General features: G+C 28.5%; 1 protein-coding gene across 1 annotated transcript; it reads left to right on the forward strand.

Annotated features, from left to right (window-relative positions):
• Nucleotides 1-815: 815 nt before the first annotated feature.
• On the forward strand, nt 816-15,504 carry LOTGIDRAFT_106472 (hypothetical protein; the record flags this gene model as incomplete). Its single annotated transcript, XM_009062064.1, has 21 exons — nt 816-971; nt 3,591-3,689; nt 4,070-4,200; nt 6,166-6,287; nt 6,413-6,468; nt 6,630-6,686; nt 6,882-7,081; nt 7,391-7,557; nt 7,813-7,892; nt 8,097-8,159; nt 10,996-11,070; nt 11,840-12,004; nt 12,473-12,509; nt 12,640-12,751; nt 13,028-13,085; nt 13,533-13,630; nt 13,833-13,963; nt 14,137-14,342; nt 14,500-14,684; nt 14,825-14,951; nt 15,316-15,504. Coding segments are annotated over 21 exons (2,514 nt in total), but the record flags the coding sequence as incomplete, so codon positions are not given.
• Between the last annotated feature and the right edge of the window lie 1,332 nt (nt 15,505-16,836).

Consider the following 16,836-nt stretch of genomic DNA (forward strand, 5'->3'; position numbering starts at 1 on the left):
CTATTCATCCCATCTTCTTAATCTTACAAAAGTTCACTCATTTTAAGGCATACCAAATAAATTATGTTTGGTTGTTAAATTAGGGTACAAAAAGGGGTAAAAATTTGAAATTCAGAAATAGAAGTTGACTAAGTGTGGCCCAAGATACAAGGTATTAGTTTGGTATGGCCTTACTCTAATTTGTAATCTTAGATTCCTTTCAATATAAGAAGTCATCCTTTAAAAACCAGTTATCAGCGAGATATTTTATACATGAAAGTAACTGGAGCATAGCACTTTCAGTTTTGTTCACACCCAAAATATTTTGGTTACTAAATCAATACTGGACTTATGGTGACATTAACAAGTTTTTATGTATATTACTTAATTAGGAAAAATACACCTGATATTGTCATATTGATATTTCATCACCATGGAAACCATTTTGGATTTAATATATCCTGATATTTTATATAAGCGCTAGATATCTTAAACAGTGCTGGATTTATTTTGGATTTGAATACTTTTAATTTACTTTCAATATGGTTGTAGTAAGTGGATTTAATGCTGCAAATTTTGAATTATTCTTTTTTTCTTTAGTGGATTGGTTATTAAACAGGGCAATGTATTTAAAAATGTTAATGTTACTTCACATAATCAGAAATTGTTAATGTTCGTACATGTATTTTGTGTTCTCCAACTGTAATAGAATTATATTTTGTTATTTGTTTTAATTGTGATAAAAATTAATTGATAATTGGACATTTTGTGATGGAAAAATTTCTAAGTGTTTACAGATGTTAATTTTGTGATTTCAGTTGAAAGAATTAGAAACATTATATTTCCAAGATGGTAAAAGGAGAATAGATTTTGTTCTGACCTACAGGGATGATGATAAAGACAAAGAAAAGGATAAAAAGATTGCTCGTAGAAAATTCTTCGAAGATAATTTGATAAAGGATGGATTGGAATTGGAGTATGAAGAGAGAGCTGTATGTATTATGATTTAAAATTATTCTTTTTTGGCTTACGTAGTATTTTATGCATATAGCAATAGTGTCTTTTTAAATTTCATTGTTTATAATTCAACTAACAGTTGATCAAGTAGAATAGTGATTTTGCATTTTGCTTTTAAATTTTTTGCTTCTTAATATCAGTGGGTGAGCTTATAACAAAGTGAAAGATAATATATAGGCATTGACACATTATATAGTGGGTTTTCTAAGGTTGCACTTTCTAACAGGTTTTAGCTTATGTATGCACATCAATGTCACTTATATACAGCTTTGAAATTTGGATGAAACATTTCAAGGGAAAGGTTAAATCTAAAGCATGCAAGCATAGCATATGACATCATATTTGATAATCTCTGGGATATGGACTGCAAGTAAAATTGACCACAGTAGAAACTATATATAGATGATGAAGGTGGCATGTTTGTTAAATGTTGTACAGTATTGTTGTCTTATTATCCTTGTCATTGCATTGTGGTGTATAAAAGATTCGCAGTCAGCAATGAAAAGATTTTAATTATTTCATTTTTGGTGATCTTGTCCTGCTTTTGCCAATAATTATTTAACTTGAGTTGAACAGATTTATCAAAAAGATGTAGAGAAGTTGATTAATGTAATATTATAGTTTAATGTGCTGGGTATCATAATATATGACTGATATAGCTCTTGAGGTCTTATTCTCTAAAACATAACTCAGGTAAACTCCAAATTTTATTAAATACAACTATCTTATTTGATAATAAAACTAATTTTAAAATCAAATTAGTGAATGGCCAATCAAAATCATGAGTTAAATTTTTAAGAATGGGCCCTTGTTGCTTCCATGTCATGTTTACAAGTTTTCAAATTGATTTTTTTTTTTAACTATTTTCCTCATTTGATTTAACTTTAAATTTTGATTTTGACAATTTGATCTAAAAATGTTGAAAGAGATTTTCAGTCTATATTTATTAGCCAGCTCATAATATCATAATCTGCTTGCACATTCCATTTTTTTCTCTATTTTCTATTTTACTTATATTGTTGTTGGTGATCATTTATTGTGGATTGTGTATTATGGTATTGTTATTGATGGGTAAGTAATATGTAATAACTGTTAGTATCAATATACAGTGTAGTTCTTGTTAAATAGTATTGAAGTTTACTGATACACATTTCAAATATATATTACAATTTGTTTACAGATAATACACTCAATAAAACATCTAGATTTGCATTTGATCATGAGATTTTGAATTGATTTTTTGGGGACTTCAATACTATAACAAAATATATATGTTTCATGTTAATGTATTTTTGTAATGTGTTTGATCTCTTTCCATCTAATTATAATAACTTTTAGGCTGCCATAATCACTGTTTTGTTTTCACAGTTCTCCTAATTTCAGTGTATATAATTTATATTGATGTATTATATCTTGATAATTCACAGTTTCTTTCTAATGATAAGCACATTTTGTTATATTTTCAAAGAATTGAAACCCCCAAAGAAAATAAAAAAAGTACAAAAAGTAACAAATTTCATTTGATTTTAGTTCATAAATTAAGATCAGTTTTACTTGACTAGTGGATGCCTATTAGACCTTGAAATTGATATGTCTAATTAAATTGATAATATCTCGTACAAATTCAAAGCTAACACTTTAACATTATATTTTTAAATTGCATCTTATTTTGAATGTTATAACGGTTTGAAAATCAGGGAATGATATCCAATTCCACTGATTCTCTATGAATTTGAAAGTTTATATTTCAAGAACTGTTTACTGTATGCCTTTTCATTTGAATAAAAAGAAACCTATTTTCTGGTTGATATCTGTGAAAGCAAAATTGTTTCATATTGAAGCTTATACCATATCAATCTGATTATAGATGCTATGAATTCCACAGACCAAAAGTGAAATTGATGTGAGCTTTAAGTAGATATTAAACAAATTTCATATTGCTAGAACTGCTATATTAGAAAAATTGTCTTCTTACTTCAGATAGAATTTAAATATATTTTGCATGTTTGTAAATGATGTATATGTTGTTTTGTTTTTTTTTCAGACTAATTTTGTTTTTATGAAAATAATCAGTAAATCTAGCTTGCATGCTTTTTATGTTAAATATTGGTTTTTTGACGCACATAATTCATGTATTATTCTTTTCATCTATATTGCCATCATAATATTGACATCATATATTGACATTAGCTTATATTTAGTACCTTTATATATAAATAATGCATTTCCCTGTAGGTAATAGGTAAAATTCCTTTAAGTAGTTGTATATATGTATCTGCCATGATACATATAACTTTTTAATAATCAAATTCATGGTAATTTTACATACCATAACTATTTCATCAGAATAATGTGCACAAATTGAAAGGGCAACATGTTTCCTTGTAAATCATTCCCACTCCATGATATATGAAAATTGAAACAAGAATTATTTCTTTCTCATTAATGTTATGCAAAGAAAATGTGTATAGAATATGAAAGAAACTGCCACTTTTTGTACAGTGGAATAACTTTGAATGCTTCAAAAATTGTCTGTCACTCTTTTTATCTTACTACTCTTTCAAAATTGTCATCATTGTTCATTATATTTACAGCGTAAAAAGGCTGACAAGGTTCGTTTTGTCAAAGTACATTGTCCATGGGAAGTTCTCACTACATATGCTGAAATTATGAGCATGAAAATGCCTCTAGCTGTAAGTATGAAATAATTCCTCTAAGCAACTCATTAAGGATTTATAATGATTACAGAAAGAATTGGAAGTTTCCCATAGGCCACATAGAGCGAAAATGCCAAGACCTAACTTTGCCAAATGGGGTTATTTTACACACAGCACTATTAAGAACAGATTAAGGTGTATTTATGTATTAAAAGCATAGTATTTTGCATTTTGATGTTAAAAGTGAATTATGATTATTTACATTGAGTATATGAAATCAAACATTATCCTAGAGTTATTGGCAATTTCAGATATAATGAATCTAGTTTGTGTACTGTCACTGTCACCAGCTAATAATCAAGGCAACTTGAAAGAAAGGTTTAAAGAAACTTAACGAATATATTTATATTTGATAGGAAAATGATTTAGAGAGTGATGTCACCTCATGTTGGTCGAAATGTCCCACACCATTTGATGTGGATGAAGATTATTTACCACCAGTGCCTGATTATTTTACAGCAGCTTTCTCTAGAAGTAGAGCTGATCAGTAAGTGTTTGTGTTATCTCCCTTGGTTAATGAAAGGGCTGGTTAATTTAATCTAATTATACCTTCTGATACCCAGGGGGCGCTCAATTGGTTAATTCTGAACAGGTTTTGCCTGTTACAAATCTTGCTTCAATCAAATTGTACCGGATTGGATCTTTCACATTCCAAATTTACCCTTATATACTTTTCTCCATCATTTTGAATTCTCTCTACACCTGCTTATTTTTGGCACAGGGGAAACGCATTTCGAACAATGTTTTAAATTATTTTATTGAACTCTTGGAGTTGTATTTCAATTAGTTAAGAGAAAATTGATATTTTTCACAAGCTTATTTTTTTTTCCTGAAGAAACTATAGTTGTCTTCTAGAAAAAAAGTATAAATATAACTTGAAAGAATAATTCTTATATTCGATTTTATTTTTAAACAGGGGAGTGTAAGATTTTTTTGAGTTATTTTTTTACTTTATTGCTTGTTACTAGAAGTTTGTATGTTTTACCTACTTACCAGGCATGAAACATTCAAGTTCCTTAGCAAATGTTAAGCACTAGAAACCAAACATTATTTGCTTTTTATTTGGATCTGAATTGTTGTATGTTTTCTTCATATCTTAGTTCCACGTCATTCTATTTTTGTCTTATTCTGGTTTATGTAAAAAACTACCCTTACGTGAATACTGTTGTATGTAATCTTAGACTAGTTCAAATTGCCAAGAATTTGACCAAACTGGTTTTGAGCTATTTCTCTTGACATATAACTATAGTTTGATAAATTTTTAAGGTCGTAGTACTTAAATAAATTCCATGCATGAGTGAATGTTACGTTGTCAACATTTTAACTATTAATGCACGTTTTCTAAATATTTATTAAATTTTGTAATTTTGTGTTGCAACTGGTCAGTTATTACTAAAAGTTTGTCATAGACAAAGTGTTATATAACAACTATCACTGGTTTAAATTTTATGCAATGTTTCGTTGTGTTTCTCTTGTCATCTTCTTCAAGACTTCAAGTACATAGTGAAAACAAGAGATATCTTGATAAAAAGTGTTACTGTAGGCATACTGTAGATATATATTTAGTCACATAATTAGGAAAAAATGCTTTATTAGTCCATTCTATTATGGTAAAGCAAAAGATACAAAATTCTTAAAATTACATACAATTGTTGATTTAATAAAATATTAGGCAACCTGTTATTGCTTATTATTACTATGTCAGTAATAATAAGCAATAACAGGAACCAGTTTATAAAATCTTTAATTCTTTTTGTCTAGTTATAGTCTGCAATCAGCAATTGTGGTTTATTTTCAGAATTTTGTACCTTTTATTTTTTCCTTTACCATAATGCAATATTTTTATGAAGCACTTTATTTCTTGTTTTGTCTAAAAGCAAGTGCCCTAGTTTGCTTAAAATACAGATTAGTTGTCTTTTCTTGGTAGTCACTGCTTATCTGATATGACTGAAAATTATTCAGATCAACAATGTTTCTAATCTTATTAGTGTGTATAACACCAACTAAGTGCATGAAATCAAGTCCTAAATCTTTATTTAATGTAATAAGTTCTGCTGTATGTGATTTGTAAGGCAATGCATTTTGTTGTGTTATTTGTAGTGTTAAATTCAATTCACTTATTTTTTAGTTTATATGCATAATCTGGATTAGCATCTATAAACTTCTGTTTGAGTATAGTATATTGATTTATCAAGATACACAATAACTAGTTGGGATATTTAAGTTAATGGTGACTTATTAAATGACAAAGACATCAAAGACTTCCAAATAGAAGTAAAACATTAAAAATATAATAAATACTTACAATATACAATACTTACCTCAAATATAATAGAGTAATATTAGACATCGTCTATATATTTCAATAAAAATATAGTATGTTAAAAGGCACAAACTTAGATTTAAGTTAAAATGAATTTTTAAAGTACAGTGAAATGTATTGGTATTATAGATTTGTGATAGAAGATCAGGAGACATTCTTCTCCTCAGCTCAACGTAGTTTGATAGCCAATGAAGTATTGAGTAGATGTGTTTATGAAACAACAGTCAGTCAAAAGAAGAAGAAAAGATTTGGTAAGTCTATTGGTTATCTTCAATACAAAATATTTTACATGTAATATTTGAAATGTTGTAATAACAGTTGAAGATAAATTGTGAGTATCTGTATATAAAGACAAACATCATGTTATATATTTCAGGTATAAAGAATTTAGTAAATGCTGGTGTATATACTGCTGCTTTTCCCTTACATGAGGTAGGATCAATTATTTTTCATATATTGGTAACCAAGTGCTGAATGAACTTTTTGCAGTAGATGCTGAAAGTGATGCTGAATTTATTGTTCAGATCCACAGTGTCATCATCAGGTTATTGACGTTTTTTAATGACTTCAATTTGTTTAAATTTGTTTTTCAGGGTGAATTTGCAAGTCCTCATTCTTTACTAACTAAAGGGAAAGCAAATGATAGACATGTAAGTTATTTTGCTCTGCTGTTGATGATGTTTCTGTTGTAACATAACGTTTCAGCCTACTTGGCTGAAAAAAAAAATTTAGCAATCTTACTGAAAAAGAACTTCAGAAGTGTCCTACATTTGGTAACTGAACACTATATATTAGCTGCTCTGCATTATGTAACTTTCTTTACCTTGTGTGTATTTATGTTACAGTTGTTGTATGAAACATGGGCTAGACCTGGACGATGGTATAAATTTCAACCCCTAGATCACATTCGTAAATATTTTGGTGAGAAGATTGGAATATATTTTGCCTGGTTAGGATATTATACAGGATTATTGATACCAGCAGCAATGGTTGGACTAGCAGTATTTCTTTATGGTTGTATTCAGATGTTTCAAGATAGAGTGCAGTAAGTCATTACATAGTTTCTTTGTTCTATCAGTGGGTACAAATAGCTTAATAAAAAAAAAACAAAAAAAAACTCAAATTACAGATTTTGTCTTGAATCATGATATAATAGATTATGAATCTTATTGTGAATCGCGTATCTTATGATACATCATAAATCATGGTATCTTATGATACATCCTAAATCTTATGGTAGATCATGAATCTTATGGTAGATCATGAATTTTGTATCATGAATATACTGAGCAATCATGATTGTTATCAGGATCATTGTAAAGATGAATCTTATAACTAAGGAATCTACTTATAGGGAAGAAATCTGTGATGAGAATCTTATGGGAAATGTAACTATGTGTCCTCTATGTGATGAAAGATGTACCTATTGGAAGTTGAAGAAATCCTGTCTTTATACTAGAGCTACCTATCTGTTTGATAATGAGGCTACAGTTTTCTTTGCTGCTTTTATGGCACTGTGGGGTAAGTTTGGACAAACCAATTTATTGAGAAGAGTCTGATCTTCACAGGAATTAGTTAATTTGGGTGACGACTGCTATCTGTTGCTGATATTGTTAATTTCTAGAATCTGTAACCTTTCAGTTAATTGTAGATGGTCAGACTGCAATGGACTTGATGAAATGCTTTGATTCATTGGTGAGCTGATCACTTGGAATATATCTATACCAACACATTAAGAATAATAATTTCTCTTTAATAAACAATTGATATTTGCAGCAACGTTTTTCCATGAGATGTGGAAGAGAAAACAAGCTGAGATAGAGTATGATTGGGATGTGGCTGATTTTGAGGAAGAGGTAAAAATATTTTATTTTCTGTTAATATTATATATATTTTATGAGAAAATTGGGGATATGGGTGATAAAAGGAAACGTCTGTCTGCAGGTTGATAATTTAAAATAAAAATTGTAAAAGTAAAAGGAAGTGCACAAGAAATCAATTAATTGAATGCCTGTGAAAAATAAAAGATTGTTACATCAAAATATTTTTTATCAAAATAGGAAAATATCCGACCTGAATTTGAAGCTCAAGTTTCCACAACTAAAATGAATCCCATCAACCAGGTAATGTGTTTTATTGTTTGGGGTAATGGACTGGTAATTGATAATGATTGCTTGCTGTGTGAATCAATTAACATCTTTAGTTATTAATTCCCTTTATTTTTTATAATAAATGTTAGAATGTTATTCTGAAATGTTAATATAAACTGTTTGAGAAGCCCTTTCCTCTTTACCTCGGTTTGCACATATATTTTTCATTAGGCCTGATAAAATGAAAATACTAGAATTTAAAATGAAAGCTATGATAAATAAACTGCTTCAAACACGAAACTATGTAAAGCATCCTTCTGATGATGGAATTTTAAGTCAGAAGTTAGAAATGTTTTATAATATATGGAAAACTTTGAATAATTAGATAAATTCCTAGAAGTAAGGGCTTCTTTAAAGTGAGAATTTTATCAGGAATAGTAATTTTGTGCATGAGAAAGTAGCATTAACCCTGTTTAGTTTGTTGAATGAAAGTTATATAATCACTATTTGTGCACCATTAATCCCAATTATTATTTTTAATGACACGTATTACAGGTTACAGATTCCACCTTTTATAGAGATAGAGTAAATTTAGTTTATTTTTAGTTCATTTTCTTTTTTATTCCATCCCATTTTGAATCCATGTGCTATTTTGTACAATCTAGTTTTTATGAAACCAACTTTTAATATTGAAGTAAATTTACATCTCTAATGAAATTGAAAGTTCAATAATGATGCTATATCTAAAAGTTCAATAAGTATTACGATGACATCATTAGACATTACAAGCTAGAACTTACTTGAACTTTCCTTTACTCCTGAGGTAAAAGGGTTCTGAATCTATATCTTTCCTTCCACCCAACTTCTTATTTTTTCAACACCTTTATGTTACACCCAAGATGTCTGATAAAAATAATTTGGATAGAAGAATGTAAAAACAATGGTATTTCTGACTATAGATTTCGAAGAAAAAGTTATTTGGAGCAAGCTAATAATTGATTTGAGATAGCATGACCTTATAGTTGTATATAAAACTAGATTGTACGCACATCATTGTCTTGTGTTTATGTTATTTATTTATGCATTCATTTGTTACTGCTCATTTTTGTTTTGCTTGAATTTTAAAAGAAATATTTTGCTGTTTTTGGCAGGCACGACTCCTTCTTTTAGAGGTAGTTAATGAATTTTTATTTTTACACTGATATCTGGATCCACCCCATGATTGTCTTAAAAAGGGATTTTTGAATGTTGTATCGATATTTAATTTTTAGTATTTTTGATTTTGTGATTGGTAATTTTTCACTGCATGCGTAAAATCAATTTGCACTTTCTATTGTTTTTTTACTAATTCCCTGGAATTTGGAATTTGAAGATTATTTTATTTTGTGTTTATTTTATATATATAGCGTACTGTATGAGTATGAATAATAGTCAAGCCTAGAACTTTTATCATTTCAAGAATATCTAAAACAGACTATCCTGTGATACAAACTATAGTTCTATTATATACCTTGAGTTAATTTTGATTTTGTATAGACTGCTTCAGCATCCTGCATTGTTTGTAGACTGAATTTTCAATTCTAGTAAGTAGTCATGTAGGTCACTCAAATCATGTACGAGATGTCAACCTTTGATATGAATATGTTGTATTTGTATGCATTGACAAGTGATTAGATTTGAATACGGATTCAGTTGCAACTTATAAAGAAACATAATTATTCATAGAAATCAAAGCAATCTTTTAAATGAATAATTGTATCATAGGATGGGAAATAATAAAATGATTCTATCCAGGTAATCAGATTCTCAATGTATCAAATCTGTAGATGTATTTTGAGTTTGTAAAGTGATAAAGAACCTTTCAGTTTAATTATCAGTCAGTCAACTTTTATAATTTGTTATGGAATTTGAAATACTGGTCTATATTTAACTGAATGTGTCATACAAAGGTTTCTCATGGAAAGCAAGAACAGACCAAAACAAATGTATTTTTGTCAGGAGAGGGTTTAAATTAGCAAAATTGTTAATAAAACATTTTATGAAATTGGTAAAAAAAAAGCATTCTTTGAGAAACCAATAAAAACTGTATTGTAGTAGAAATAGTAGATAGATGTTGTAGATTATTCCTAACCTTATCTAACCCTTTCAACTTAGACAGCTAGCAGAAAATATTTTATAATTTTATTAAAATGAATTACATAATAGATCATATTTTTCCAAAATAATTTATTTGCATTTTTGAATTTTATTTATATACTTATTTTTTACACCTGATTAATTTTTGAATTTTGTGTTATATTTCTATGTTTCTTGGCATTTTTAGAGCATTGTGATGTATATATTAAAAACAGAAATCTCTTTAATAAGAAATGCATTTCTTAGATATTTCTTTTCAGTATTTACTTTTCAGAATAGTTCCATCTTTATGACAGGATACTGCCACAGACATCAAGTTTATGAGTTACTTTCAATGTCTAATTGTCTTAAACATTTTTGGATAATTTGAGAGAACTTTCAATAAAAAGATAATCAAATTAGAATGCAAATTTAAAAAAAGAAGTGACGTTTGCTGACAAATGCAGATTTTTTTAGATTGAAAGTGTATCAGAAGTGAAGAGCAATATTGTTGTAATGTTAGATAAATTATAGCTATATTGACAGCTTTATTTCAATTCCACAACAACTTAGTCAAGTTACTGTGAATGAATTTTTCCATGTCCAAATGCTGCTGAAAGGAATTTATAACTTTTTTCAATTGGTTTGTCGAAGGTTTACGTGTTGGATGAAGATGATGGATCAGTTGGTGTACTTTTTATATTTCAACTCGTGTAATTCTAAGTTTAACTTTAGATATTCTATTCTATTTCAGCTTGATGAACCACATGTTAGATTCCTGTCTAAATTGGCAAGATTCACATCATCATTTACTGTTGTTATATTCATGGTAAGTTCTTGATAATCTTCATCCACTCATTATGACTTTTATCAGAATTAAACCATATTGTTCTTCATGTTCTTTTTCTATCTCATTTATATAATCTTAGTTCTCCCATCTATACAGAAATACCTATCAATTGTTATTGTATTGCTAATAGGGACACAAAAATACCAGTATAACTACGAAATATCCCAGCTTAGGTAGAAGCTCCAGGAGACAATAGGGGAACTAAGGTGGATCAGTAAATGAGATACTCGCTCACTAACCTAAACACCCAGGGTTGAATCCATGCATAGGTCGAAATTATATTTTTCCCTTATTGCTCGCTGCTTGGCCTTGCCCATCTTCACATGCCTAACCAGGTGCAGAATAAGTTAACTACAACTGTATTCATTTCATTTCCAGCAAACTTTGAAATTGATTGATTGTATAATTACAGTTGTTATTGATTGTATAATTACAGTTGTTATTGATTGTATAATTACAGTTGTTATTGATTGTATAATTACAGTTGTTATTGATTGTATAATTACAGTTGTTATTGATTGTATAATTACAGTTGTTATTGATTGTATAATTACAGTTGTTATTGATTGTATAATTACAGTTGTTATTGATTGTATAATTACAGTTGTTATTGATTGTATAATTACAGTTGTTATTGATTGTATAATTACAGTTGTTATTGATTGTATAATTACAGTTGTTATTGATTGTATAATTACAGTTGTTATTGATTGTATAATTACAGTTGTTATTGATTGTATAATTACAGTTGTTATTGGTAGTAGCAGCAGCATTTGGTGTTATATTGTATCGTGTTACTGTAGCAGCTATATTCTATAGTGTTAAACAAGAAGATATCAGTGCTCGAGCTAATTTATTAACTACTGTAACTGCTGCCATTATCAACTTGATTATAATTGTTATTCTCAGTATGGTAAGTATTAGGTATTTAGTTTTTTGTGACATGTTAGTCTTCAGGGTGAGACAAAGACCCAATGTGGCTAACTCAGTATATAGTCCTATACTCAGCGAGCTATTTTGATCGACAATATATCTTTAAATACTGAATTAGTTCATTCATCATCTTCCAGCACATTTAGCATATCCCTGGACCCCTTTTCTCATGTCTTAAATTGACGTACAAGCAACGATTTGATAATGTCCAAAATAACGATTTTATTTCTTCACTTAACACAAATTTTGGAGAAAAGGAGTCCAGAATGCCAAATTCTATTACATTCTTCTTGTCCTGGACACAAATCACATTTGATGATATCATGTAGATTAAGCTAGATCGCGAAGCCAAACAAGAAGTGAAATTTTTAAAGTACCTTTTATTTCCTCTAAAAGGAATACAAGCGTGCAATCTTGTACTGTATACAAATCTATATCTTTCTTCCAGGTTTATTTGAGAATTGCTGAATTTTTAACTAATTTTGGTAAGTGAACAGTACTTGTAGTCTTAAATTCAACAATCTAGTGCGATATTTATGCATGAATATTTTCTCACAGATATTTGTTGTTTGCATTTATATATTTTTTTAGATAATTTTTATTTTATTTTTTCAGAAATGCATCGAACAGAGACTGAATGGGAAGATAGTTTTACATTTAAAATGTTTTTATTTCAATTTATCAATCATTATTCATCTCTATTCTATATTGCATTCTTCAAAGGCAGGTAAGTTCACCTTGCAAAAAATAAATCCATATTTTCGAAGAATAACAACTTAACCATTTAATGCCTCTTTTACACTTAAGCATAAACAGAAAGTTTGACTTTTATAACAATGATAAATTGTCATCCTTTATTATCAACCCAGCCTTGTACCATAGAAAAGAAAGAGAATCTCCATAAGTAAGGATTAGAACATTAGTGTTTAACATGGTTTCATTGTATGAACAAACATAAAATAAGTTATTTTATTATTTGTATTCTGTTTGTTTTGTTGTTCAGATTTTTGGGCCGACCAGGAAAGTATAACAGAGAATTAAATGGTAAAAGACAAGAAGAGGTACTTATTCTTTGTTTATGTTTATTTTTCTACAAAATTAGCAATTGAATAATTGAGTAGTGATTTATAATGTGTGTTAAATTTCAATAGTGTATAATTGTGTGTGTTGTATTTGATGTGTATAATTTGTGTGTTCTATTTGAATAGTTTGTAATTTGTGTGTAATATTTGATTGTGTATAATTTGTGTTTTGTATTTGAATAGTGTATAATTTGTGTGTTGTATTTGATTGTGTATAATTTGTGTGTTGTATTTGATTGTGTATAATTTGTGTGTTGTATTTGATTGTTTGTAATTTGTGTGTTCTATTTGATTGTGTATAAATTGTGTGTTGTATTTGATTGTGTATAATTTGTGTGTTGTATTTGAATAGTGTATAATTTGTGTGTTGTATTTGATGTGTATAATTTGTGTATATTGTATAATTTGTATGTTCTATTTGAATAGTGTGATCCAGCTGGGTGTTTAATAGAACTATGTATACAACTTGCTATTGTTATGGTTGGTAAACAGGCCCTCAACAACTTTAAAGAAATTATTTTACCGTGAGTAGCAATATGTTTATCATTGTGCTTTTTTTATCATAATAAACATTTCATATATGCATGTCATTGCCCCTTTCATAATCAGGTGCAGAAATATGATATATCTATTTATTTATTTATTTCACTCAAATAATGAATAAATGTTAATTACAGTTTGAATCTATATGTTTACAATAAAATTACAAATCTGTTATTTTTGCAGTAAAATTATGAATTTATATAAAACATGGGGTATACCTAAAGAACAGAAACAGAAATTACCACGATGGGAAGATGACTATAATCTAGCTGTTATGAATAAATTGGGACTATTTGATGAATATTTAGAAATGGGTGAGTTCCTTGGTTCACATGTCAACTGAATTTCAAGCCCTTACTCTCGAAAAAATTTCAATAAAAAGCCAATTATCATTTTTTATACTTTTAAGAACTTAATGTCTTTAATGATTTTTAAAAAATTTAACTGTCATTATTTTAGTTTGATTTTTTATTTTTTTTTATTTTAGTCATACAATTTGGATTTGTCACCATCTTTGTGGCAGCCTTCCCTCTCGCCCCATTATTTGCCTTAATAAACAACATCATTGAAATTAGACTAGATGCCTATAAATTTGTAACCCAGTGGCGTAGACCACTAGCAGTACGTGGTCAAGACATTGGTATCTGGTTTGGTATTTTACGTGGTATTTCTACTATTGCTGTCATTACTAATGTGAGTATTTGGGATTAAATAGAAATTTCTTATATGAAAATCCAATTACTGATTGAACATTATGACCTATTTTAAAATAGGAAGACTATAGAATTCATGATTTGCTCAAAATTTATTAAAATATTTTATCTAACGACATTTTTTTTATATTTTACAGTCAGTGATTATAGCATTTACTACAGAGTTCATACCAAAATTAGTGTATGTCTATGGTTATAATAATGAAAATTTACATGGTTACGTCAACTTCAGTTTATCCACCTTTAAAGTTAAAGATTTTGAGGATGAGAGTAGACCTGCTAATAATAATTCGGAGGTATTTGGTGTGGTTACAGAGTGTAGGTAGGTTAATTTTGAGAGACCCAGTTTGAATTATCTTATATCATCCTCATTCCAAACTCTTGTTGATATTATTGACAGGGTTGCAAGTTGATTACAATAACTGTACTACCACTGTATTTTACATTGATGAACGTGTCAAGTAATTTAATTCTCTTATTTCTAAATTGTTTCAGGTACCGTGATTTTAGAGATAAAGATAATTACAATTTTGATATGGACTTCTGGCATGTACTGGCAGCTAGATTAGCTTTTGCTCTCATCTTTATTGTAAGTATTCTGATTATACTCTTACTAACCCCAAATGCCTTCAGGTCCATTAAAACTGGCTCTGGAAGCCAAGTCTTACCATGTAAAGTAATTTGAACACCTGAAACTTTACCAACCATAAGTGACTTTCAGGCATGTCCTGTCATTTGGGACAAATCGACCAGACCTGTTTATATTAAAAGTAAAATTCAGACAGGATGATAGATACAAAGTAAGTGAAGACTGAAGACCCATTTCAGTAAAAAAGAAAGGATGGTGATTATCAATAAATTAAAAGAGTACTTCAGGTCTAAAAACAAAAACAAACATTTTAGTGTCAATGTTAGGCTATTTGTTATCTATTTTCTATTGTTTTTTTCTTTAGTTGTTAGTGTTCTTTTTCTCCTGGTTGGTATCCTACATTGTACCAGATATACCTAAGACTGTTAAATTACAAGTTTTACGAGAGAAGTATTTAGCTAAAGAAGCTATAATGGAGGCTGAGTCATTGCGACGTAGAAAAAATGATAAAAATGGAACCGCGGGGAATATAGAGAGTTCCATCAATTATTAGAGAGAATAAAAATCACAATTACCATACTTGGTTGTATTTATGTTGATATGATTATTTAACTTTTTAACTTGTTAACTTTGTAGTTAAGATTTGGCATGCATGTCCCTTTTAAATACTAACATCCATTAATTAAGTTTGACTTGCAATTGAATTATGTCAACTTGAAACCCTTTTCGGCAATGAAAAATTCTCATTCTGCTACATGATTATTGAAAAAGACTCTAAAGGAGTATATTAATATTAATGTATAGTGAATATTTTAAACCTAGTAGCTAACCTTTAAAAGGATCGGATACCAGATAAATCTATGTCCTACATTAGATAAACCAAGATAAAAAGTCAGAAACAAATGGTAAAATTCCCATGACCTATCATGATTAGATTGTCTTGAAGTGCTTGAATAATATTTGATTTTTTTGAATGAATTTGATCAAAGTAAATGAATCTCATGTTTACAGTTTACACTAATGTTTGATTTTAAGTTTTTTTTCTAAATAAATAATGATCTTAGGGTAAGCAATGTGATGACTTTAATTGTGTTCATTAATTTGACTATATATGATATAGAGGTCAATGTAATACAAATAATTTGTATCTTGTTTTCTTCTAAAACTTAATTTGATTATTGAGTACAAAGCCAAATGAAAATAGATTTTTTTATATTTACAAAGAAGTTTTTAAAGAATAAATTATTTTTACAAAAATTATAAATTAAAGATATAAGATGTTTTCATTCTAAAGTTAAGATATTATCAAAATAATAAATAAATTATAATTATAAATGATAATAATAGAATATAGATTAATGAAATGAATTTTCATTTCTTTCATCTTAATTGTTACATATCTGGATGATTAATCTAACTAATGAAATCAAAACTTGTGTTGTCTTTGTCTTCCTGGCCATTATATATATATATATATGTATGTATAGACATAGCCTGTAGCATTATTCTTAGACTATTCCAGTTAACAGTGGCAGTAATGGACCAAATCACCCTCTTGTAATTAGTATTTTGTTTTGTTATTTTTTGTTAGATCATTACTACATGGTTTTATTGTATTTGAATGAGAGTCTTAAGTATATACAGTGAAACCCTTCTGTATTGTTCAGCAATCAGGTCAATATGAATTTCAAAACTCTTGTTAAATTAGAGATTAGAGTGGATAAAAGATAACAAGTTACTATTCAACAGAAAGTACTGGCACAGGGTTAAAAATATGTTGAATAAGTTTGATATTAATATTGTTAAAAACTATGTACTTTTAATATGGTTTTGTACAGACTGTCTACTTTACTTCCATGATTAGTGACAAAAAGTGGGGTCATAA

The sequence above is a fragment of the Lottia gigantea genome, assembly GCF_000327385.1.
Source record: "Lottia gigantea unplaced genomic scaffold LOTGIsca_5, whole genome shotgun sequence".
Lineage (NCBI taxonomy): Eukaryota > Metazoa > Mollusca > Gastropoda > Lottiidae > Lottia > Lottia gigantea.